This window comes from Zophobas morio, unplaced genomic scaffold (genome assembly GCF_036711695.1).
Source record: "Zophobas morio isolate AGI-343-1 ecotype UQ-CSIRO unplaced genomic scaffold, CSIRO_AGI_Zmor_V1 ptg000046l, whole genome shotgun sequence".
Classification (NCBI taxonomy): Eukaryota; Metazoa; Arthropoda; class Insecta; order Coleoptera; family Tenebrionidae; genus Zophobas; species Zophobas morio.
This window is the reverse complement of record NW_026972151.1, coordinates 3,996,492-4,021,923: the sequence shown is the minus strand read 5'-3', so window position 1 is coordinate 4,021,923 and position 25,432 is coordinate 3,996,492. Positions and strand designations below refer to the sequence as shown.

General features: G+C 33.5%; 2 protein-coding genes across 2 annotated transcripts in view; one reads left to right on the top strand and one right to left on the bottom strand.

Annotated features, from left to right (window-relative positions):
* Positions 1-25,432, top strand: part of LOC135142073 (uncharacterized) — a 70,800-nt gene that overhangs the window by 38,184 nt on the left and 7,184 nt on the right. The gene's annotated exons all lie outside the window — the stretch shown is intronic.
* LOC135142276 (uncharacterized) lies at positions 10,881-16,281 on the bottom strand. The gene is made up of 4 exons (XM_064073961.1): positions 16,201-16,281; positions 11,859-11,964; positions 11,710-11,808; positions 10,881-11,580 (listed from the first exon to the last, which is right to left on the bottom strand). The coding sequence occupies exons 1-4, from the start codon at positions 16,214-16,216 to the stop codon at positions 11,001-11,003; spliced, it is 801 nt and encodes a 266-aa protein (XP_063930031.1). The 5' UTR covers positions 16,217-16,281; the 3' UTR covers positions 10,881-11,000.

The following is a 25,432-nucleotide window of genomic DNA, read 5'->3' as shown; positions in this document are numbered from 1 at the left end:
AGTCATAGGGACAAAGATGCTCAATAGAGTGTAATGAAATTAATAAAACCTTACGAAAGCCAGTACAGGAAGATAAATGACAACAAACTAAAGAAATGATCAACAAAGTAATAGAAAGAACTAAAAACTCTCTGAAAAGCAGCTAAAACAAAAGCTGATAAACTCAGAAGATATACCAGATACAGGGTGATTTCGAAATATATGCAATAATTGTAGAACGAACCACACTCGAAGTGATGCCACTGATCCATCTTTTAAACAGTAGGTGGAAAAACATTCGAATAAAAACGATGTAAACACTTTCAGATTTAATTAAAAGTAAAAGCGACTTTTGCTCGTTATCATTCATTCAGTCATGTATTTAAAATTACTTATTTATCGTTAAAGGTCAGCCCGAAAGATTATTATTTGTTGTAGAAAAAAATGGTGGTCCTGAGAAGGGCCAATTTTTGGTAAAGTTTCATGGTGATCGACTTTTTATTCTGACGGATGCTTCGTCCTTGCAACAACAAATGTTGAAAATGTTGTTCTTGACTAGCAATACAGGTTTCAGTTTGTCGCAACCTGTTTGCACGGATAAAAAAAAAACTCCGGGAGTTCCACGAACTCTAACGGCTGCCGCTTCCACTCGTGATTGATGCTCTTGGATAGTTTCTGGACACTGTTGATTTCCATAAACTGTTTCATCCAACCCCATAGACCCACTGGTTAGCAAAATGGTTATTTAGCCATTCAGTTATTCATGCACGCATCTTATGCTGCGAACTTGTTCATCTAGAGGCACTTCCACATCTAGCTGCTCTTCCAACACATTGTTTACAAACTCGAGGTACTGTGCCATGGTCAGTATATTTGGTTAAACATATGATCCAACTAAGCTGTCATTTACGACAGCGGCACACACATTTATGGAAAACCGTTGTTGAAATCGTACTTCGCGACGAGCGCGTGGATTTCCATCGGGCCAAATGCGAGAATTGTGGCTGTTGAAAACACAACGAAAGTTAAATCGTTAGGGCGTCCACGATATTGCTCTAACCATTCGCAGGAAATTACACGATGTGGAAAATCAGCAGGCTTCAAAACTTCCATTTTTTGAACGTGGTATGGATGTAGGCCTTGTTCTTTTGCAAACTGTAGAACTCCAATTTCAGCTGCAAATTGGTAAGTGCTGATGTCGGGCTCTTCTTCGACGCGTCCTAAAATTTGTTCTTCAGCTTGCAGTATTCTTTTGGTCCTATCACTGCCACGATTCTGAGTTTGAGGCTTGAAGGTACCATAATCGCACACACGGAATCGCACGATTTGGAAAGCAGCCACACCATACAGCATTACCATATCGACATGCTCGGAATTGGAAAAATTCTCCACTGTCAAAGACATTAACTGATAAATCACTGGCCCTTATCGTGTTTTTGCACGTTGCTTATCAGTGCACCACTTTTTTGGTTCTTAATGTTAGTTGTCTGTGCCATTATTTATTGAATAGTAGTTATGGTAGGTCATGAAACACTACCAGTGGCGTCTATAACAATTATATTTAATTGCAAATAATTTTTTCTAGACGATGCTACCACTTAAGAACGTGCATTTTACATAGTTCAGTAAAGCGACTTCGTGCAATTTGCAGAACTGAAACAGCTGAAGCTTATACTTTGTATTTGCATAACGTTGAAATGTCTGTTCAGTGCAGTCCTAACGAAGTTTTCAAATTTATTCATATGAAACAAGGTACCTTCAGAATTCCTGGTAAAATGCACGATGAGGATATAACATACGAATCGGCTGAAGATAATGTTAATGCGTTTGTAAGAGTCTTTTCTGATATATACCGTCCTTCGTCAGACCTATCAGTTAATGATATTCATAGTAACCTACCAAGTTCTAAACTTATACCTGTCTCCGAAGAAGAGCTTCTTAAAATAATGTCAACCTTCCCCATCAAAAACACTGCAGGTGAAGATCAAATTCCAAGTTTTCTTATTCATGATACTAGATTTACGTTAGTTAAACCTTTAGTTCTGATCATTAATAAAGGAATATCCACTTCTACTTTTCCAGTTAGATGGAAACGAGCTGGGATAATTCCGATCCACAAGAAGAATGAATAGTCGCAATTGAAAAATTAGCGTCCAATCGCAATATTGTCCAACTTGGCTAAGATCTTTGAGCAAGTTATATATAAATCAATTTTTAATAATATTCAATCCTACATTTCTCCTTATCAACATGGGTTTATATCTGGACGATCAACAGTTACCAATCTTGTGACAATTACCCAGTTTATTTGTGAAGAATTAGATAATAACGGCCAAGTTGATGTGGTTTACACCGACTTTTCAAGCGCCTTCCATACTGTGGATCATCAAATTCTTTTACATAAACTTAGTTCCTTCGGTTTTGTTCAATCATTCCTGGCCTTATAATGTCATATTTATCAGATCGAATTAATTATGTCTCTTACAATGGTTATAAGTCACAAGAATATGTCTCTACATCAGGCGTGCCTCAGGAGTCTAATCTTGCACCACTGTTGTTCATATTGTTTATTGATGATCTTCTTAGATCATTGTCTTGTCATGCACTTGCCTATGCTGATGATTTGAATATTTTTACTCTAGAATTTCGTGTGTGAATGATGTTAATTATCTGCAGCACAACTTGAATAAAATTGTACTTTGGACTTTTCGTAATAAGCTAAAAATAAATATTGACAAATGTCGTATAGTTTCGTACACTTGTAAAAAACATAGTGTTCCTTCTTCTTATAAGATCAATGACGTACCATGATCCAAAGAAACCATCATTAAAGACCTTGGAGTACTATTTGACACTAATATGACTTTCGTAAATCTTATTGAGAGTATTGCCTCTGCTGCTTTTAAGACTTTAGGCTTCATTATGCGAACTGCTAAACTATTTCATAGTCCACTAGTGTTAAAATCCTTGTATTTTTCTTTTGCTTTATCAAAACTTGAATTTGCTTCCAACGTTTGGTCTCCTTATTATATTTGTCACCAGTTAGTGGTAGAAAAAATACAGCGTCGCTTTTTAAAGTTTTTGTCCGTCAAGATTGCCGGCAGCTATCCCCCACGTGGTACGGACTATAATCTACTTCTAGATACACACAATCTTGAATCGTTGGTCTTTCGAAGAAGACGACTTGGTGCCAGATTTATTTGGAAGATAATACATGGTAGGTTGGATTGCAGCGACATCGTTCATTCGTTAAGGTTTCATGTTCCTCGTCCAAATGCTCGTCATGCTGTTACATTTAGAATTCCAACTGCGAGGACAAATTTACTCAGAAGAGCACCCTTAACAACCATGTGTCGGCAGGCTAATAATTTTTACTTGGATATTTTTCACTAGCAGCGAGTAATTTTATTAAATATTATTCATATTGCACAAAATAATGCTGACTGGAATGGATTTGACTAGATTCAACTTCTCCCATTGTCTGGACTTCACTTTTTGGCTGAAACTGACTCGTTCCCGCTGATGGCCTCTATTTAAACCCATACTGCCCTTCTAGATGTTTTGCGATCGAGGTCTTTCTGGAATACCCATCGCGACTTCCGCTTTCTGGTTTTTCTTTACCGAACGCCGCCCGGCCGCCATCACCGACGACATCATCGACATACATACTAGAACCCATAACAACCCATTTTTTTTGTAACAATATGATAGTAAAAATTAGTGTACCTAGATAATGTAGAAGTAAGGGTAAAACAAACAACGACACATGGCGGCAAAAAAATTGGTCGAAGTTTATTTCGACAGAACTTCCCTCACGCCTGAAGTATAAGTCCTACAAATCTCGCTTGTAATGTCTGTTTTGTGATAACCTTTAACAAAGTAAAAATCAGCGGCATAAATAACATTCCCGCAGCCCTTGCGCCGTGGTTGTCCAATTCCAAGGGGACGTTCAGGGGCGGATCTGGATTCTTAGGGACTTAAGGCTACTATTTATTCGGGACCCCTTCTTTTTCTATTATGAATAGAAATTGGTTAAAAAATTTAATTTACATATTTTCAACATTTTAATATATGGAAAAAAGAAGAAGAGTAGAAAGCTGAGATGTAAAAAACTTTTTTAGTTTCAATCTAGATTAAATTCCGCACAAAATTAATTCTGCAAATGGATTTTTTAATTTTGAACAACTGTAAGATTCGCTGATAAATGGGTCGATGGTACTGAACAAACAGAAAAGCAAAATAAAAATGTGAAACTTTACTGAGAACAAAACATAGCCGTCCGAAGGCGGGAGCTCTTTATGTAGGTGGCTGTCTGGTTGCAAATCATAAATTATTGGAACGCCCGGAAGAAGCCAGTTTTTGCATTTTGTATTTTTGTAAAATATATTTACAGCAGATAATCAACGGGAAAAATGGCCTTTCAGCAACATGTGTAATTTGAATTGTTTATGTTTATACATAGAGAGAATGTCACGTAGAAATTTGCTTGATTTGAATGAGTTTATCGTCTGAAAAGAGAGTAATAAAATTAAAATAAGCCACAAAACAAAACGTTCAGATATTATTATTCTAATTATTAATTTATTTGCATTTTGGACAAAATGGGGTGAATCGTTCTTAATTTGATGAATAAAAGATTGGTCCAAAGTTATTTGGACAGAACTTCCCCTCCCCCTGAAGTACGACAAAACAAATCCAGCTTTTTCGAAAAATTAAAATTTGTAAAATTTGATTATACGAATTTATTTCGTCATCAAATTGTTGGTGGAGGTGATTATCCAAATTCTGGTTATAGTTTTACCATCTACATGATTTTAGACCACAATCGGTCCAGTAGTTTCGGAGACTCTAAAAACAGACAAACAAACGAACAGACAGACAGCCGGACAGACATACCGACGGACAGATAGACAGACGGACAGACAGCCGGAAACGGGTGACCTATTTCTACGTATTCTAGGGGTTATGAAAGGTCAAGAAACATAAGGATAGGGAGTCGGCCAATGGATTCGATTACAATACTTCCTTAGCTTACACAACACAATACTATACAATAAACTAATGCCATAATTATATTGTCTTTACAACGTGCTCATATTCAAAACAAGACTCACCTCCGACGGTGGTTCCTTTTTATAACAAGCACACTAAAAATGCGAGAAGCTTCGAGAAGCCCTTTCTCACTTGGTATTGGCTGTTTTTGTTTCCCTGTACATTTCGGTGAGGATAATTATCTCTGTTGTGTCGGAGCTGGTGATCGAGCACTTCAGTCACGTTTAAAATGCCCCTGGCGCTTACACCTACAACATTCTAGGAGTTTCTTACAGCGCACAATATTCTCTATTTCTTGAGAGAGGCCAATTTCTCCCGCAGCTTTTCTACCTTGTCGTTTTCTTCGTTCTCTAGTAGTTTTCCGTCGCAAATGTCAGAGTGTGTAATACGTTCCAGTTTTTTGACATCTGCTTCAAATTCTTGTAGAGGTTCCCAGCTTTCTGTGTTCTTGTCTTTATTTGGACTGCAAAAACTTGTTTTAAAAGTTTATTCCCAAAACGAAGTTCTCGATCGCCAGCGCTATTGCAGTCGTGGCCTACAACTTCGGGAATTCTTAATAACAATTGCTACTTTTTCTAGGTTTTCGTCACTTATACGAGTTCTCCTAGACGTTAAAATGCTTCACAAATTAAAAATGACTGTTCATCATCACAATTTTCGTGATAATGTTGATTAGATAATGACACCAACCGCCACTGAGGTTGACACTGCCAAATTTATCGCCTGACGTCGCGCAGTCGTTTTTAATATTTGTCTGATTGATTCCTCGACACTTCGGCTTTGCCTAACTCTGACAATGACCATCGTAAGTTGATCCAGTCGATCTTGTACAGTTTTCATTTAATACTCCATGCATTCCTGGGCTGATTTTCCTCAGTCTTTAATTTACTCTAGACTTCTTCTTAGACTTTTCAAATTTGTTTTTAAGGTCTTTATTTGATTTCCTTTGGAATTTTTCAGTTAGGCTGAGGATTATGTGATTATGTCATTTTTATGCTTATCTATTTTGCATCCATCTTCTCGTTTATTTCTTTACCTGGCCTTCCATCCCGTAAAGCACAGCCATCATCTGTTTTATTTGTTCGTCTATCGCTCAAGTTTGAGCTCTAGTCTTGAAAGCCATAAACCTTCATAATTTTACAACACTTTTCCAGTTCTTCTGCAAAGCTTCGTAAAATCCATTAATAATCTTGAATCCCACTTCTGACACCAGTGTTACCGAGATTACATTGTTATTGTCTTCGCAAGGTGCTCGTATTCAAGACATAGCCCGACACTTCTAGCGCTGATCTCTTTTTACAAGGGACACTACAAGAAGCTTCGAGAAACCGCTTCTCTGTTTTCCTGGAAGACGCCTGAAACGTCGTATCGTTTATGATGCACCTGGGTTTACTTCGTAACAATATTTATAGTAGCAGAACAAGGTGTGATCGAGGCACTTAACTATATATTTTTATTTTGTAGAGTTGTTGACAAAGATTTAGTTTGAAATGAAGTCTAAATTGTAACGAGACTAGGAAGGCTGGTGCGTGGGAGAATCAGAAATAATATTTGTTTTAAAATTAAATTAAACTGAATTGATTGATTTTCTACTTGAGCAGTGCTAATCGCAAATCACAGAAAAATGGGATTCTCTTAACATTGGAATTTTCGGCGGACTCACTCACTGGTACCACGGTCCGCAAAAATAAAACGAATCGAACACAACAAAATCCTCAATAGAAACTGACAAAAGGGGATGTAACAAAGAATAACCAATGAGATGTTAAAGATCCATGAGCGTGGATTTCAATCATAACACTGTTGCCACATTTTTTCATGCGTGTGTTGGAACGAATGACCTTCCGGTTCTTTCTCGAATTACGATAACAGGCCATCAAATCACAGTCGATTGATAGTTCCCTATTAAAATTGTCTACAATAAAATACAAATCTATCGAACTACTCCTTGGGGTGAGGCGTTGGTTCGCGACTTTAATTTATTAGAACGTCCAGCTTGTTTATTCCCTTAAATTTCTTCCCACCAAGTTGTGTTATGTACATATGTAAAGTGTGAAAATCGCATCACTTCATTTCCAATACTAACAGGATTATTTTCGCAGTCTAACAAAACGCCAATTTGCCCTTGTGTCCATCCATCATGATCGCTGTTTCAACTACACTCAATATTTTAAATTCAAACAAACAGACAAGCCAGTGACGCTTGACTAGTAATTTATACCAAATCGAGCGATTCCATGTGCGCGAACATTTAAGTACATCAATGGTACAGCATCTCCGAAATCATGGTAGCTTCAAGCTTCAAACTCACGTTCGTGGCCGTGATAGGATCGAAAGAAAATAGCAAGATGAAGAACAAATTTTGGAACGCCCGACATCAGCACTCGTATGAAAAAAAATCCGCGAAGGTTATTTTGACAGAGCTTCCCTCGCTCTTCAAATACAGTATAATATATATATCCAGATTTTTCAAAAAAGTTGTAAGATTTGATTTCTTGAATTTTATTTTATGGTAATAACCCTTATAATTTAAAATAAAGATATGTATGTAATATTGTAGTATATAGTAACAGTAAAGAAGCATGCTAGGCCTTTGTTTCAAATGCTTTTTTCCAATACAAAATTTCATTAATTTTTTGAGTTACCTGTAAAAGTAATTCTAAAACTTATGAGTGTGTTGAAAGACCATAAGTATAAAATAATAATATTTTACATATTTCAGAGAGGATTAATTCCCCAGTAACATTTTATATGTAATAAATATTGAAGTTCTAACATTTAAATAATATAGGTAACGACAGATTTTTTTTAGAAAATCAATATTGGTTTTAAATATTGAATATATATTTATTTTCAATGTTTAATACTTATTTAATTCAGAACATTTAATAAATGCTCTACATATGAAAGGGGGTATGGATATAAAAAAAAACTTGTATGGAATACAATATAATATATTTATTAAATATATTTATTAAATACAAAAATACATTGTCACTGGAAATAATAGTGTATTTGAAACGTTGCGGCAATATTTATACATTTAAAAATTATTTGTCCATAGAACCAATTCGTTGAAAATTTGTAGCAGGTGATTTTTTTTAATTGCTGCTGTAGTTACCCATGACACTTATGTCAGCAGTGAAACTGAAACTGCTGGCATAATAAGCTTCATGGGCAACCAGAGCATAAATTTAAAAAATCACCTGATGTGAAACACAATATAAATTTTTTAAACATAAAAATACACTTCCAACTTACAATGAAATAAAAATACATTGTCAATGGAAATAACAATTTTCTGCTACATTTCAATCGTCATACAGAAATATTTATTTAATATTTATTTGCTCTATAACCAATTCATTGAAAAGCGATATAATTAATTAAAATAAAAAAAATCATACCTCATGTTTTTTTCGATGAGAATTCATTCTTGCTTTTGTCTGCGCTTAATAAGATCCTACCATTTTTTAAATTTCAGCAGTTGTGGCGTTTTTGTGACGTTTCCGTGTGGTACATACCTACAATTAAATTAACTTACAAAGTTCGTAATTTTTAAGAAATCACATAACTTTACATATTGTAGCCTTGTTAATTGTGAGTTCACTAAAAGAGAGCTTATTTTTTTCCTTGCCCTGAAAACTTGAAAGCAATTTGGTTCATTATTAATAATTTCTTCAAAATTGCATAGGTACATGTTTTTTTACATCTTCTCTTCCTGGCAAATAAACATTATTATCAGTCTGAAACTAGTTTATAAATACTAGGAGTTAATAATAAGAATAATAAATGCTTACCAACTCATTCAATTTCTGCGTATCTCCCGCAATTTCTAACTGGATTTCTTCTTTTTTTTGGTTGCGCCCGGACATTCATCATTTTGTCTCTACATTCATAATGTGCTTATATTCATAAATATTAAACCTCTTAAATATACTTACGTGTTGAGAAATTGCATTTTCTGCATTGCTTGTAGAAGTGAGATTATGTAGGTTTAGTACTGTTTTCTTGACAAAACGGTATTTACTACACTATTCTGAATTTATCGCAGTACCGATAATCACAAGTCACAATAGGACAAACAGCATGAACTTACACAAAATACTTTTTGAACCACCAACAATAACAGAAAATATGTATATGTTGCACATTGCGCAAACGCGTTCCAGCAGAGCAGGCGCATCTGTAGGTGAAACCCAAACTTAAGTAAGTTTTATAAAAATGATTAATAAAATTGTTATTTTTTGTTCGCAAAAATAAAAAAAATATTACTTTTTAATGAGCAATTAATAGTGTGCAAAGCGAGATTTCGAATAGTGTCAAATTCACAATAGCTGGTATTTTTTCAAATCAATTTTTAATATTGCTCCAATAAAAACCCTATGACATAAATTACCTACAAGTTGTCCCAACATGGTACTTTTTTTTTCATTTTTGTTGTTCGGTATCTTGATAAAAAGACATTTCATAAATATGTAATATATGTTGAAATTCATATATAAATTTATAAATATAAAATGAATATTATATAAATATTTGTAATATCTAGTCAACATTTAATATTATATCAATCTTGTATAAATATTAGAAAAATATTGCTTGCTACTGGGGTTGGCAAAACTTTGAGATGAAGTCAAGAATTTTTTGAAAGGGGATAAAATAATAAATTCTGAGTCACAGTTTACCATGAATACGATAACCTTAAAACAAATTATCAAGATTCGGTTCTGTAGTTTTAAAGTTAAATTGCAAAACGTTGTTAGTCAATTTTGATTTTTTTTTTCCAAAAATCTGGTTGTCTAGAGTAAAAACTCAACACGGTTTTATACAGTACAAATGTAGGAGTACTTTATTATATTAAATTAAACACAAATTTACCGTTACAAATTTTTGAAATGGCGTCATCTCGTAAGTATGGGTGATCAGCCAAATTTTGGTGAGCCTTTTATTATCTACATCTTATTCCTAATATACTTCCAGTTCCACAACGATCAGTACAGTAGTTTTGGTGATTACCTGTCAAATAAAGATCGACGTAGACAGACCGACAAATTGATTTTGGTAAATGACTGAACAACATTAAGAGTAATCAGTGAAAATGAAGAGGCGGTAGGTGGGCGGGGCTATCGCTTGCTTTAAAAGGTTCTGCAGGAAAAAGCTAAATTTAGTACTTGTTAAGATAAGATTAATTTTGGTAAATGACATATCCTCTAAGAACAAAAAAGGGTGGGTGGGCGGGGCTAAAACTTGCTAAAATAGTACTGAACAATATCAAGGGTAGTCACTGGAACGAAGAAGGGGCAGGTGGGCGGGGCTACTACTTGCTCATAAAACTAGAAATAAGCTAAATTTAGCCCCGCCCACCTCCTTTCCCCATTTCACTGACTTTTTTTATTTAGTGTAAAATGAAAACTGAAAAATAACAGTATTGTATTTCCAAAATTTTCTGGAAAAATGGTCTGATTTAATCAATAAAATAAATTGGCTCATTCATTAATTTTTTGAGCAATGTGTATAACCAAATCTAAAAGATATGAATGCAGTGATATCTAAATCCCAAGTAAAAACTCATTCTCTTTTGCACATCTTGAGTAGAATTTATTCGGAACAGACGCCGCGCCGGTGTGCATAAAAATTAGTTTCTTCATAAAATACCTAGCGAACGTTTGTTGATTTGAATGTATTGAAGTAACAATCAAACACAAATTTACAGTTTGTTGTGTTTGGCTACAAAACCTCGGTACGATTACTGCTACCGAAGAAAATGTTCCCAGATTCCTACAATAAATGAACAATGATGATGAATTTTACAACTTATCTAACATTTTCAATAGTTGAAATATGTATAACGTGTTATTATTCTTTATTTCTAAAAAATTATAATTTAAATAACATCTCTAACATCATCTAAAACATTTTGGTTATAACAATCACAACAGTCTTCTGTTCTGTCCTCCTAACCCACTTCAATTCTTCCCCGACCTCCCAAACCCATAACTCCCATACCCTCCATGTCCACTATACCCCCCACTCGGTCTCCCCCCAATTGGCCTATCAAACGGTCCTCCAGGCCCAACCAAAATCCCATTGTCCGGTGAATGAACAGGCCTGTTGTTTATAGGCCCAGGCCCGTACTCTCCTCGACCTCCTCCTCCTCCCAAACCAAACCCAGACCCAGGTCTAACCGGTCTGAATCCTCCCGGACGTGGCACGTCAACTGGACCTCCTGGTCCCACCAGAATACCATTTTCGATGGAATGGTGAGGACGACTGGGTGGTGGTCCTCCAATCTGGTCTTGCTTTTTGGTGGCGTAACAACAGTATTGTTTGCCCACGTCGCAGTGACCGTAGGAGATTCCAGGTGCCGGGCAATTGAATTTTTCAGTACATTTACATTTGTCGTAGTTTTTGAAGGAACCTTCTTTGACCCATGATGGTATGGGACCTGTGAGGACGGCTGGGTTTGGGTTGTCGGTGTCTGTGGGGTAGTGGGGGTGACCTTGGCCGTAGTTGCCAGAAGTGGCGCCATTGTAGACTCCACCGGGTCTGAAAATGCGTAGAAAAATTAAAAATTGTGTCAAACGTCATTTTGTATAAAATATTGAACAAGTTTTACGATTTTATATGTATCGATATTACTTTAATCTATTATTTAATAAACAAGAATAATAGTACCGGTTGATGTGGTTGATTTCTGGACGATATGCGTGCTCGTAGTACTGTTCGGACGGCCGGAATTGGTGTTCATGTTCGTATACCTCATAGCGTCCTTCCCTAAAAAAGTCTTTAGTCAAGATAGATTCACACTTGTTCTTTTTTCGTACCTGTCAAAATTTAAACGTCCGCTGCTCTCGTCTCGATGGTTGTCGCCCCATACCCATTTTTGGTCGTCTTTGGCTATGGATATGGCGCATAATGCCAATAGAAGGGCTAAAATGATAAACCAGAATTGATTTTTGTTTATTTAACATGTGCTGGTGTTAATTTAAATCTCTAATCGGATATACTCGTACCGCTTTTGATGGAACAAAAGTTTATAAAAACAAAACTAATGGATATAATTACTACATTTATTTTGTAAACAATGTGCGAGTTAAATTGTTTTTGAAAGCATAGTGGGTTGTTTAGTTTCATTAATCAAATTTGCTTACGTTAGTGCAGTTGTATTATTATTTCTTTTTTTTAGAAAAACCCGAACCTGTTTTAGGTAAGATCAGGTGCAAGATTTTAACACAAAAATACTTTTTTGGTCCTCCTTTGTTTCAGAGATGTATATGTTTGAGTAAAGGATACAGCTGAATTATTATATTATGATTTATAACATATATAAATTTTATATATGTTGTAAATCAGATGTCATTATTTTACAAAACTAAAAAAAAAAAATGATGGTGAAATTAACTTTGTTGCAAGGCAGAATCTTTGCATCATCACAACCAAACCGAATAATGGTAAATCTATAATAAAAAATACGTAATAATATTATTTATTTATCTTTAAAGTGGAACTTTCAAAATAGTTTTGTTCTATTTTGATTTCAAGTGGTGTTTTTATGTATTCTTGAACCTTGACTCTTTTTACTTTAGAACGACAAGGAAAACCTGCATATGATGTGGTCCGAAAATAACCTATAATAATTCATTAGATTTTAACTTTAACGGTTAAATAGAAATTGTACAGGGTGTTTATCTCAGATGAATCGGGGAAATTTCTTCAAAATGTTTATGTATAGAAAACAAATTACATAGTAATAAATCTATAATTTAACATTTTTATATTTTTCGTCCTATTTTTTTTTTATATTGTATCTATTTCTTTAAGTTAGATAACACGCGAAATGTGCTTATTGACTGGTAACTTAATTATCAAGTAGATTAAGAAAAGATCAAATAAGACAATATCCAGAAAACAACCGCTATTTATCATTGGTACATACTAGAATACAGTAACATAATTTTTAGCAAGTACTTGTATACAAAACTTAAAGTAATTGGCCATTTATTTTTGATAAATAATTTGGAGTTTAATGTATTAAAACGGAATCATAAAATTTTTAAACCTCTTTGTCACGGTCTCTCCGTTTCCGGTTGCCTTGCAAGTTTTTGAATTAATTTCCTCTACTTAATCACAAAAATAATTAAAACTAATTACTTCATTGTTTTGTATTCATTATTATGACAAGTTTGATATACATGGTGTATCAGACAAGTGTAAACAATTTTAGTCGAAATACGTTTTAGTTCCTATTGTAGAGATTCTAGACATTCTAGAAATTTTAGAAAAGAGAAAAATTTGAACATTATAGTGTTTCACAAATTCTCGGCAATGTAGAGGTAATAGAAGTTTTAGAAACATATATTTTTTATAAATTAAAAAAATAATGGAACTAAAAATATTGAAAAAATTTCAGACAACTTTTCAAAAGTTTTCGAAAATTACTAGATTCATTAGAGCCAAAAATTTTAAGTACTCTGGAAATGATAGGGATCTTCGAGATTTTTGAAATTACAAATATTGTAGATTTTGGGACGGTGTAGAATTTATAAGTTCTGCAATTTCCGAGATATCTGAAGCTCCTTAATTTTTATAAATTTCATTAATTCTATGGGAGTTGATAGTTTTTCGTATCTACATATTCGATAAATTTCAGTTTCTACAAATTCTAGAGATTTTGTAGATTCTGGAGATTCAAGAAATGCCTAAAAATCTACAATTTAAAAGTCTGAAAGTACAACAGTTATTTTAATATCATTCTAGAACTAACAAACTCTAGAAATTCTATAACAACAAAAATTTTTGGATGCCTGTTCTATGGATTCTAAACAAACTCCGAAAATAGAGTTTTCAGAAATTGAAGGAGCTTTAAAGAATCTAAAAATTTTGGACATTCTTAAAAATTTCAGTGGTTTTAAAGATCTGCAATTTAAAAGTCTGAAAATACAACATAAATTTATTTTAATATCCACAGCTGATAGATTCAAGAAAGTTGTTATAAAAATTTTAGAAATTCTATAGATTTTGAAGATTCTGACAAAACAGAGATTTCAGAAATTGAAGAAACTTTGAAGAATCCAAAATTGCGGACTCTTTACAAATTTCAGAGGTTTTAAAGATAGGTATATTAATTTATTTTAGTACCTACAACTGAAAATATCTACAAATTCTAGATAGAATTTTTGAATATAATTTTTCGGGAACATCTATTAATATTGATGGAGAGAAATTCAGAAGAAATAGACGAATGAGACAAATCTAGAGAATATAAAAACAATGACAAAAGAAGACAGAAACAAATAAATTTGTATAGATGTTAACAGATATTAATAGTTTATCGGTTCTCTAGTTATAGTAATTTCGAAACTATATTAAAATACTGTAAATATTATATACTTAATCAACTGGGACATTTTCCTGCCAGGTATTTGCAGGTTTGATTGGCATCATCCTGAATTTAAAACCAAAGAGAATGTTGAAAATTATATTTCTCGTTAAGAAAACAAATTGGAAGTCCAATTATTTTCAAAATTGGATTTCCAAGGACTTTTTCTTTATTCTTTTTTACTTTTTTGTTTAAAAATGTTTATGTATTTTAAATTAAGGTATATAGTCCTCTAGTGAACACTGTGGAAATTGTTGAAAAATTAATAAGAGAAAAAAATAATGTGCAAATTTTGGCGGAAAAACTAAATTGACAAGACAAAGAAGATAAAAAACAATCTAAAAAATATAAAACAAAATTAGGAAACACAAATGTAAAACTAATTGATTTTTAAGCCACGACCTGAAACATTTACGAAAATAGTTCATCATAATAAATAATTCTCAACTTATAGTAAAATTTCAAAAATACTATGAAATTAAAGTCTATATGAAACATTTTCTTTTAAATTAGTTCAAAATTACAGGGCAGACTATGCATATGACATTTTTATTTTAGTAACGGAATTTAATATTATACCAAGAGCGCAATAAAAAACGCAATCAAAGGCAGCCATAGATTTTTAAAGATTTGTCTTTGAATTTTCGCCTTGTCAGATTACCAATTTGAAAGTTTGGGTTGAAAATGCAACAATCAAAGACAAACTTTAAAAAAAACAGCTCTCTTTGATCGTTTCTTTTTATTGCTCGCTCGGTTCATTAATTTCAACGCGACTTTAATAGTGATATTTGAAAAATATATTTTGTATAATTTGTAAATAATAATTTAGCATCCAAAAATAATTCACCATTTTAAACTCTAAATTATACTTTTTAATTGAAACTATATTAAAAAAAATATCTTTGGACTTTGATAAGTACAAGTTTTAAAAGACAAATTTTACATAGAAAAAAATGTAACAAAAACTAAGATAGAAAAACTGCAGGCAAAGGATAGGGACACAACTATAATTAATGTACTGTCTAAAACAATAATTAGAAAAATGAAACATAATTCACAGTTTTTACAGTGATATTAAAAAAACGGAAGTAACAGAATAAAACTAAGTACAGTTTAAAATAAAATAAAGATTTTGGCGGGAAACATAAAATTTGAACACAAAAAATTAGAAACGAAAAAACAGAACTAGTCATCCATGAAACAGTTGGTTAAATGTCCTATAAAAAATCCCATAATGATATATTACAAAAATGTGCAGCATTTCATAATTTTCGTCGAAAATTACATGCATCCATTTGCGATTTAGGTGACAACTGTTTGCAATAATTATGAAATTGTCGTATAAATCACACATACCCAACAACTTTCAAAATTGCTTTTTACCATTTGTGCGTAAGTACTCTTGTAATTTACTCAATAATAATCACGCAACGTACCACGCACCGACAATCCCAAAAATTCCGAAAGCGTATTGTCAAACTACAAGCCGATCGAATTAATATTCACAACCGGCGTGGCCTTTCCAACCCGATACCAAAAGGCCAAACGAACAACCAGGTCAAAAAATCTCTTATACTAGATCACCATCTACACCCGTCGTACCAACAAGGCGCCAAACGTGGGCGATTTTTGAATGACACCAGCGGAACACCATGACACAATTTTCTCATTACACCAAAACCGATCTAGTAAAAACCAGGCGGAACAATCAATCAAAAAACGCTTTCCCTGCGGAAATTACGTAAGTACCGGCAGTACCGTCAAATTTTCAAAAACCGTGCACTCACCGAATTTCAGCACCATTTTCGAAAACACTGCTTGACACGTGCTGGCACTTCTTACATAATCCAAAACAATGCAGACTCTTATATAGTAAGTGGTACGAGTGGAGTTCCGAGGGGGGATCGACCCCCTCTGGTACCGCTGCAGAGGCAGAGACACTCATTAAAATGTAAAATGCGATGGTGTGAAAGTGCATGGTACTATTAATTCATTGGGAATAGGACTCGAAGGTACTATTTGGGTACCGCTGCTCAGGTGGCGTTACGAACATCCTACACATTGCTGACATTGACCCCAATCTGTCCATCGTCTGCAGAAAGTGAATCTGGTCGAGCATTTGTGGGGAGCGGTTGCGGTGCTGTTGGTACTACGAGCGGTACTACAGACAGCCGGAAAAATGTGCCGCTTGGGTGGGCATGATTATACAGGAATTCCCACGGGTGTTGCATTGCTTTGTTAAATTATTTTTTATGGTGCTTGTGTGTAAGGAGAGTAGGGTTTGATCTTGATTGTGACCCTGTACGTGGAAAGAATCATCGAGTGGTCAGTCGGGGATTACGTCAACGACTTTGAGGGAAATTTGAGATTTGTTTGTTGACTCATAGTTCGAAAAGTCGGTTATTAGACCAGAAATTGAAGCGGTTTAGAAAAAATTTGAACATAGAAACGTTCAAAAACTGAAAAACCATAATATAAGAATATATTTCTTTCATATAATTTATTTATGTCTGTACTTACTAATTTAAATTAATAAATTATGAGATATTTCATATTTTAATTTATGTTTTTATAATGTTGAAATAGTAAGTGCAGTTTCTACAAGATAAAATTCTGTGTTTATGTGACAAGGAGAAATACCTTCTAAAAAGGTACTGAAATTGTAAAAAGGCAAATCATGAGAGAAATATGACTCAATGGAATAAAAGCATTTTTACGCACTTGTATGATAATAATGTACATTAGCTTACGTATAACGTACGAAATATTATCTGTATTCTCATTACTTATGGCCCTCAACTTTCAAGTACAGTCAATGTCACATATTACATAAATATAACGCATCTATTTCAGAGCAAATTTTTCAGTATATGTTTATGAATAATTTTTTCAGTGACGTTATCAGTTTTCTAGAGGGAGTGAATAAATGTTTTCTAATTTTTAGAACAATTTTTCGGAGAAATATCTTGCGTACTTTCTGGGCAAAACTACAAGCCTGGATGGATTTAATATTTTTGAGACAATCCGCACACATTATTGCTAAATCTGAAATCAATGAGCACCTTAATGAATTTTTTTGGAACAGTATACAGAGTGACGCTATATAGCCTATTTTTTACCCCATTCGGACGAATGATAGATCAAATGAAATCGTTTCAAAAATACTTCACTGTCATCTAAAAAAAGACGTTTAGTTTACGCAAAAAATCCAAACTCTGTAACTTTTATAAGGACCGGTTAAAGTTCGATGGGAGCGACGGAAGTAAATATTGCAGTGGCGGCTCGTCACCTTTTGAAATGGGGGACATTATTTGATTGATGAGTTTGAAGATATAAAACAGGTTGTTATAACCAATTAATAGACGAAATTGTGTGACGGAAATAAATACAAAAATTGGTCGAAGGTTATTTCGACAGGACTTCTCTCGCCAGTAAAATACAATACTACAATATCCAGCTTTTTCGAAAAATTATAAAATTTGATTATGCAAATTTTATTTTTTTTGTGAGAACCCTTATAAGTTAAAGTAAAGATATGTATATAACGTTAAAGTAAATGTAAAGAAGCGTGCTGGGCGTACGTTCCAAATGAGTTTTCTCTTAACAAAATTTTGTGATGACGTCATCAACATTTTTGCAAAAACATGTATATCATTTTGGATAGGTGTAGTATAATACTAATGACAACAGTATTGTATTCCCAAATTTTCGAGAAAACGGAGTGAGCCGTTCCCGATTTAATCAATAAAATAAATTGACTCCTTCATTCATTTTTTTGAGACACTCTATCTAAGAAATTTAAAAACTTTTAATGCAATGATAAATCACAAGTATAGACTCATGATATTTTGCACATTTTGGATGGGATTTATTCGGAACAATTTTGAGATGACGTCATTAATTTTTTGGGAGGGGACAGACAAATAAATTTTGCTTAACGATTTACCATGATTACGATAGGTTTAAAATATTTAGAAAATTTTAGAGCAATCGGTTTTGTAGTTTCAAAGTTATAATGCAAAAATTGTTATTCAGTTTTGAATTTTTTCCAAAAATTCTGGATGTCTAAGGTGAAAATTCGACACGAACTCACACACCAGAAGTGTCGGAGTATCTTATTTTCAAGGATTAAAAAAAATTATTATAAATTCCCATTGGTGGTGGGGATGATTATCCAAATTTTGGTCATGACAACAATCGGTCCACTAGTTTCGGAAATTACTTGTCTAATAAAAATGGATACACACAGACAGACAGACAGACGGAAACGGGAGACCACTTTTTTTGTACTCTAAGGTACACGTCGAGAAAATACAAAAGTGACAATTTGGTCGATGGACTCGATTACTGTACTTCCTTAGCTTACGTTCGGGAAGTAAAAATACATTCAATAAAAGTAAAAAAGTTCTTCTTCACACTTTTGGTTTTAAATCATTACTGAGGAGGCACACAAAGCAAAACAATTTATTATTTTTTTCACAGCCGCACATCCACAAAAATTTACCATACTTGTTATATAATATCTATGAAAGTCTCGTTTTGCCATGAACACTTTTTTTTTTAATAAATCGGGGGTGGCTGTCCCTAAATTTTTCACAAAAATTTTACCGTCGTAAGACAGGGGACGATTTTTTATTAAATCAATCAACTGAATTCATTATTTTTATTTAAAATCAAACAATTTCACTCGCGCAGAATGAAAATGTAATCTCGCAACTGAGTTACTGTTGGAGCAGGACCCGATTCCAGCCACATACAGCGACTAGACGCACGGTTTCCATGGCAACGGTGTAAACAAAATGTCTAAATGAGTGCCGCTTTTAGTAGCACTCACCAGCAAGAAATCATATATCCAAGATACAACATCTTTAGATGTAAGTTTTGATACATTTTATACACCGGATGATTTTTTTAAAGATTAAAATTTACTATTTTGCTATGTTCAAGTTGTTTGTAGACGTCGTGCTTGGGGCGGAAGGGGGGGGGGGCGTAATCGTGTTCATTGGACGACTATTTTCATGTTTTTTCGACATTTCAAGACCCCCGGAGTACGAAAAAACTCCTCCTCTGATTTATATTTAAATTTAATGATAATAAAATAATAATTACTGCAGTCACAGCTGGCCTAAAATTATTTTCGAGGCGTTTTGCTCCATTGTAGCTTAATTGATTAAATTAATTCTCTCTTCTGTCTTGAGGAGACAAAATCAACCAAATTTCATTTTCTTTTAATGCAGGAGCTTGTTATCGAAACGTGCCTGTGGTCAAATTATTTCGAAGTATAAAAATAAATGTTTTCCCATTCGTTTTCTGTTTCAAACATATTTAATATTTTTAATATGCGAACTGCAGGGGTGTTCTTGACTCCACTGGTTTTTTCTCACAATATTACTATATTATTTATATTTTTTTTATATATAGAGGTTATCCCAAATAAAATGTCGCAAAATCAAATTGTAACATTTTTCAAAGAAGGAGGATTTGTTGGACTGTGCTTCGACGTAAATTTTTGCTTATTGCGGTTATCACAATATAAATAAAATTTTGCAAAATAAAATACTATAATTTTTCGAAAAAAATGAATTAGTTCGATTGTATTTAAGAAGCGACGAATTATTATTAACGTTGGACAAATTTTTGAAACAAATAAAATTTAGACACACTGTAGAAGCACGGGTATGCTATTTACGTAGCACATATAAAAAGAAACATATTTAATATATTATTTTGATGAAAAAATAAGTCTTTCGTTTCCGATTGTCTGCCTGTCTTCTGTCGTCTGTCGTCAGTTCATTTTCTAATCGTCCTCATCAACACTTGGTTGACATCAACTCAAATTTTTTGTAATAAATACTATTTAAATTTAATGAAATAACATACCCCTGTGCCTCTTGTACATGAATCCGCCTTTAGTTTTCTCCATATACATCTAAATTTTGCAAAAAAAAAAATTCAAAATGAATTACACTTTGCAGTAATAAAAGCGACGCCTGGTGGTGTATCAGTTAGAGCGTGTCCTGGTCACAACTCGAAGGTCCTGGGGTCCGATTACCTTATGCGACATTTTTTTCTTACACTGACTGGTATTGTCTACATATTTTTAACTTGTATAGATTTATCATAAACAAGTATTTTTTCCCAAAATTAAAGTGGGTCATTTTTTGATGAAGCCGGATTTGTTGTACTGTACTTCAGGGGCGGAACTCTGTGATAAATAAACAGCAGCGAGGTGAGTTTAAAAACTAAGAATCGGGACATGCGTTTACATGAACAGCACGGGACGGTATCGATCAATTAGTTGGCCGAGTGTACTGCTTTGGTCGATTTCTTTTAACGCTTGTTTTTCATTGCACCTGTCGAAAATTTCAAGCGAATACTTTGTCGTTTATGCAAATGCGCAACCTTCATCACAGTTTGGACAAAGTTATGCACTTCTTTCAATTAAGACCACCGCTCTCTAGTAATAAAACGACTGATTTCAAGTGGTTGGGATCTATTCCCGTTCAGGATAATTATTAAAATTGGTCTTCCTGAACTGAGTCAATGTTTGCAACAAAAAACGGTAAATATACATTAGGGTGATTCAAAAAAAAAAAATATTTTTTTTTTCGTGCAAAGAGGTTCAAAAGTTTCTTTTCAACGTAAAAAAATACCAGTTAAAATTTGAGCTCTTAATATTAATATTAAGACCGTCCGCATCGCGTTTTTCTATTTCCCATAAGAATAACATGGGAAAATTTTTGTTTGCACCTTCTGATTTTTATTGCTAGCCCGTCGTGTGTCGTGAAAAAAATTCAATCACATATTTTTATAGAGAATTGAACGCTCTACAAAAAGTGTCTCCTATGATTGTGCGAGAAACCTGATAGTTGAAGAGTTATTTTAGGCTAAAGTTAAATTTATCCAAATTTTGACGTTTTTGATGCATTACAATAAATTTGATGGTCTTATTGGAATAAATCACCACAAAAATTTATACACATTTTAAATTTAGTTTTTTAAACAGTAATTGTTTATAATTTTATGCTATAATAAGGCCAGTAAAACTCTTTCCGAACATTTTCAGCATCAGTGGGTTAAAAAATCATAGTCAGGTTTCTCGCAAAATCATAGGAGACACTTTTTGTAGAGCGTTCAATTCTCTATAAAAATATGTGATTGAATTTTTTTCACGACACACGACGGGCTAGCAATAAAAATCAGAAGGTGCAAACAAAAATTTTCCCATGTTATTCTTATGGGAAATAGAAAAACGCGATGCGGACGGTCTTAATATTAATATTAAGAGCTCAACTTTTAACTGGTATTTTTTTACGTTGAAAAGAAACTTTTGAACCTCTTTGACACGAAAAAAAAAATTTTTTTTTTTTTTGAATCACCCTAATATACATATATGTTTCGGACAATTTGGTGGATGATTCACAAATTGACTATGAGCCATTTTTCAGGCGACTGTATAAACTAATAGGTAAGTCCGTAAGAGTGAGAAATGGATAAAATGTATACACAGTGTATTTTTTTATTGCATTATACTAATAAATAAACTGAACATGTACATGCAATATTAAAATAAGAAAGAGACATTTGTAGTTGTATTAGAAAATTGAAAATAAAAAAGATCATATACATACTTATTTAACTTGAACTAAAAATAAGTGTGTGAATGACTAACATCTCATTAACACATAAGTGTGTGACGTTAATTAGTTAAAGTTAAAAGCTTAAATTATATTGTTAATGGAAACAACAAAACGGTTAATAGAAACAAGGCAGTAAAACAAGATAAATTGAAATGAAGAAATGGATAAAATAAAAAGACATTTAGAAATAAATGTACTCCATAGGCTGCGGAAAATTTATTATTTTCTGAACAATAACACGAAATTTCTATGAGTTTACAAGACAAAATTTTCGAGTAAACAGAATTTAACTTCTTTTTTTAATAGGAGTACTTGGTATTACAAAGTACTGTTTTTGTCTTGTTGACATTGTTTCAGTTCTTGTTGAAAACACTATTATTTAATCGGTTAAAAATTTCTAGTCAGTGTATTCTGCAGACACAAATTTCTTAAAAAAAACGTGTAATTTCGTTTTGAAAATGAAAATTTCATTGAGATTAAACACTCCTTACATAGTTACATCATTATCGTGAAATCGCAATATATTGTCATACTACATTTTTTGAAATATAATTGACTCTGTCTTTATTATATTAGCATAATTTAGTTAGAATAATTGAGGACGCAATGGGAAACACATTAAATAAACCTATAATTAATGATTTACAACAAAAACATTCAATTCATTCATTTACACATTATGCATTTGTGCAAATATGGTATTATACACATCCCACAAGGTAAATAGTAAAATTTGCTAATTTGCATCACAATTCGATGGTTTTAATTAAACAGAGAAAGCTGCATCGTTGCATTAAGTACGTTGTAATTACTTTAATTGTTCAAGATCACTTTGTCATGTTCCTCTCAGCGGAAAAAATGATACTTCCTTCAACAAAACAGCTAATATTATAATAATACACCACTAATGAAATTATCCAAACAGGATAGCAGCAATTTCCTTCATGACTCGAATTAATGTACAAGCAAACTGAAAAAGCTAATACGCGACTTAAGAACTATTTTTCAGCAGCAACCGCTAAACGAGAAAAATAATTTTCATTGCATTTTCCCAGCATATTGAAATTTTCGCATAAAGTAGCCTATTAGCCAGCAACCTCTGGGGAAGATCACCGTTGTGTTTATTCATCAGCCGTCCAGGCAAAATTTTAATCATCTCAAATAAAACGAAATGAGAGCAATGGAACAGCGAAAATCCTTCTATCTCAGTTCCCTGCTAAATTATAACATTACGAAGGATCTCTAAAGTTCAAGTTTGTCAAGATGTAATAAAAATATTTGCGCGTTGTCGAAGCGTGGGCATAATGAAGCATTCAAGTTTAATTCGGTTGCAAAAACAAAAACGAGGAAAAATCTAAATGAAGTGCGTTATGTTTCTGGTGATGTTTCATAGCGGGTTTTAATTAAAAATTCATCTAATTTTTTCCGCAGAGGAATGTATTTTGTTTACCGCTGTGTTTTACGGGTTCAATTGTGCAACTCGATTATTTATTCAAGTGGATGGAATTACCAACAAATTCTTTTCTAAAAATAGTTTGGGAGATTTTCGGTCAATAACACGGTGGACGAAAACAAATTAAAAGGATCGATTATAGATCGTTTAGCCGGAAAACAACGCTGTGGAATGACACAAAATGATAATGGAATTGGACCTTCAGTCTGTGCATTATGGTAATTAATGGGATTAGCATTGATGTGTAATAATAGGCCGAAAGAGTTCGTTAAGACCGTGAAAAAAATTTTAGAGGTTTCCTGGCACCGGAAATTGCTACAATTACGTCACCGACGTCAGGGTTGGATCAATCTGTTTTTAATTAGGTGTCGCATGAATTGTGACGTTTTGGGCATTTTAATAGGGGGTTTCTTGCTGATTACAAAGTTAATCATATCTGGTGAACTGGTCTTTCATGTTGTTTTACACAATTCTGTATATACCGTGCGATCATTTTATGTTCCGACAATATTCGTACTTTTGCACGAAAAATCCTCGAACAGGTCCATTTTATTTGAAAATTGTACTTTTTGCCGTAAAACTGTATGCATAGATCTTTTTATTAGTTCAGTGGTCGTAGAAAAAATTTGGTATCTTACACAAGGACAATCCTATTAAATTTGAAAAAACAAAAATTCGTTTTATTTATAAAATTTGACCGGAAATTATACAGTAAAACAAGAACAAAACTACTGTAAATCTTCAAACTGCCACCCACCAACCATTTGGCACATACCAACACCTACGTAAACAATTTGTACTGGCCATTTCTATTCAATTCCGGTTTTTGAGATCGTTTAAATTGTTTGGTAAATGTAGATCTTAGATTTTTAATATCACCTCCAAACAGATCAAGGATCGTTAAATCTGCCTAACGAGGCAGACGTTCAAACGGTCCACGTGCCCTTATTCATCTTCCCTACAATGTTGTCAAGAAACTCTCTCCAAAAATACGAATGCATTGATATAGCGCAAAGACACGTATGCTAATTCCAACACGTGCAGTGTATTAGAAATCATAAACAAATGGGGTGTATGAGTGGGGATCATTAGACAAATTTTCGTTAGCGTTTTGTCATCTACACGGTGTACTTAACATACATATCAACAAGTGGTCCAGTAGTTCATGTCCATGTTGATAAGCAGTTTGACATAGAATTCATTATTTATAGAGTTATACAACGCAATCTGCGCTTCCCACGATTTAATCTGAGTCTTTGATATTAGCCGACATGACAGAGGCCACATCTGTTAGTTGCAAATTTTTAGCTATATCTAAAAAGAACGAGGATGGTGTAAAGGATACTTCATACTTCTAAATAAACATATTTATAAACGACTGTTATTTGGTTGCCATGCAAGTAAAATTTCTGGTTTAAATTTTAAAAATAACATACTCCTATACTTGTGGTTTGTGAATCCTCCTTGATTGTTTACTCTAGGCATCAAAATTTACACCAATAGGGGTTGTTTTCGAAATGTGTGCAATAAAAAAAATGGGGAACGGCCGTCCTATATGCCAGCAAACCCAGTTGAATTTTTTGATCCCAATTTTTCTGATCTTCATTGACGAATTTCGAGAGATAGTCTAGAAGTGTTCTGTTAAAACGTTCCACCATACCATCAGATTGGGGGTGTAAAGGAGTCGTTCTTGTTTTATTAATACCCATAATCTTCATTGTTTTGCGAAATACTTCGGATTCGAAGTTTCGCCCTTGATCTGAATGGAGCTCCATGGGAACTCCAAACCGTGAGAACACATGGTCAACTAACACCTCCGCGATGGTTTCAGCCTCTTGATTTGGTATAGGCATTACTTCTGGCCATTTGTAAAATAATCCATTAAAACAATAAGAAATTTGTTTCCTGGCTCGGTGACAGGCAGAG

Bases quoted from the DNA above. Each gene is read 5' to 3' on its own strand.
- LOC135142276 (XM_064073961.1), bottom strand. The intron at 11,809-11,858 runs GTACGAAAAAAG...AGACTTTTTTAG, and splicing joins GGACGTTTAAATTTTGACAG to GGAAGGACGCTATGAGGTAT. The intron at 11,581-11,709 runs GTACTATTATTC...ACGCATTTTCAG, and splicing joins GAAATCAACCACATCAACCG to ACCCGGTGGAGTCTACAATG.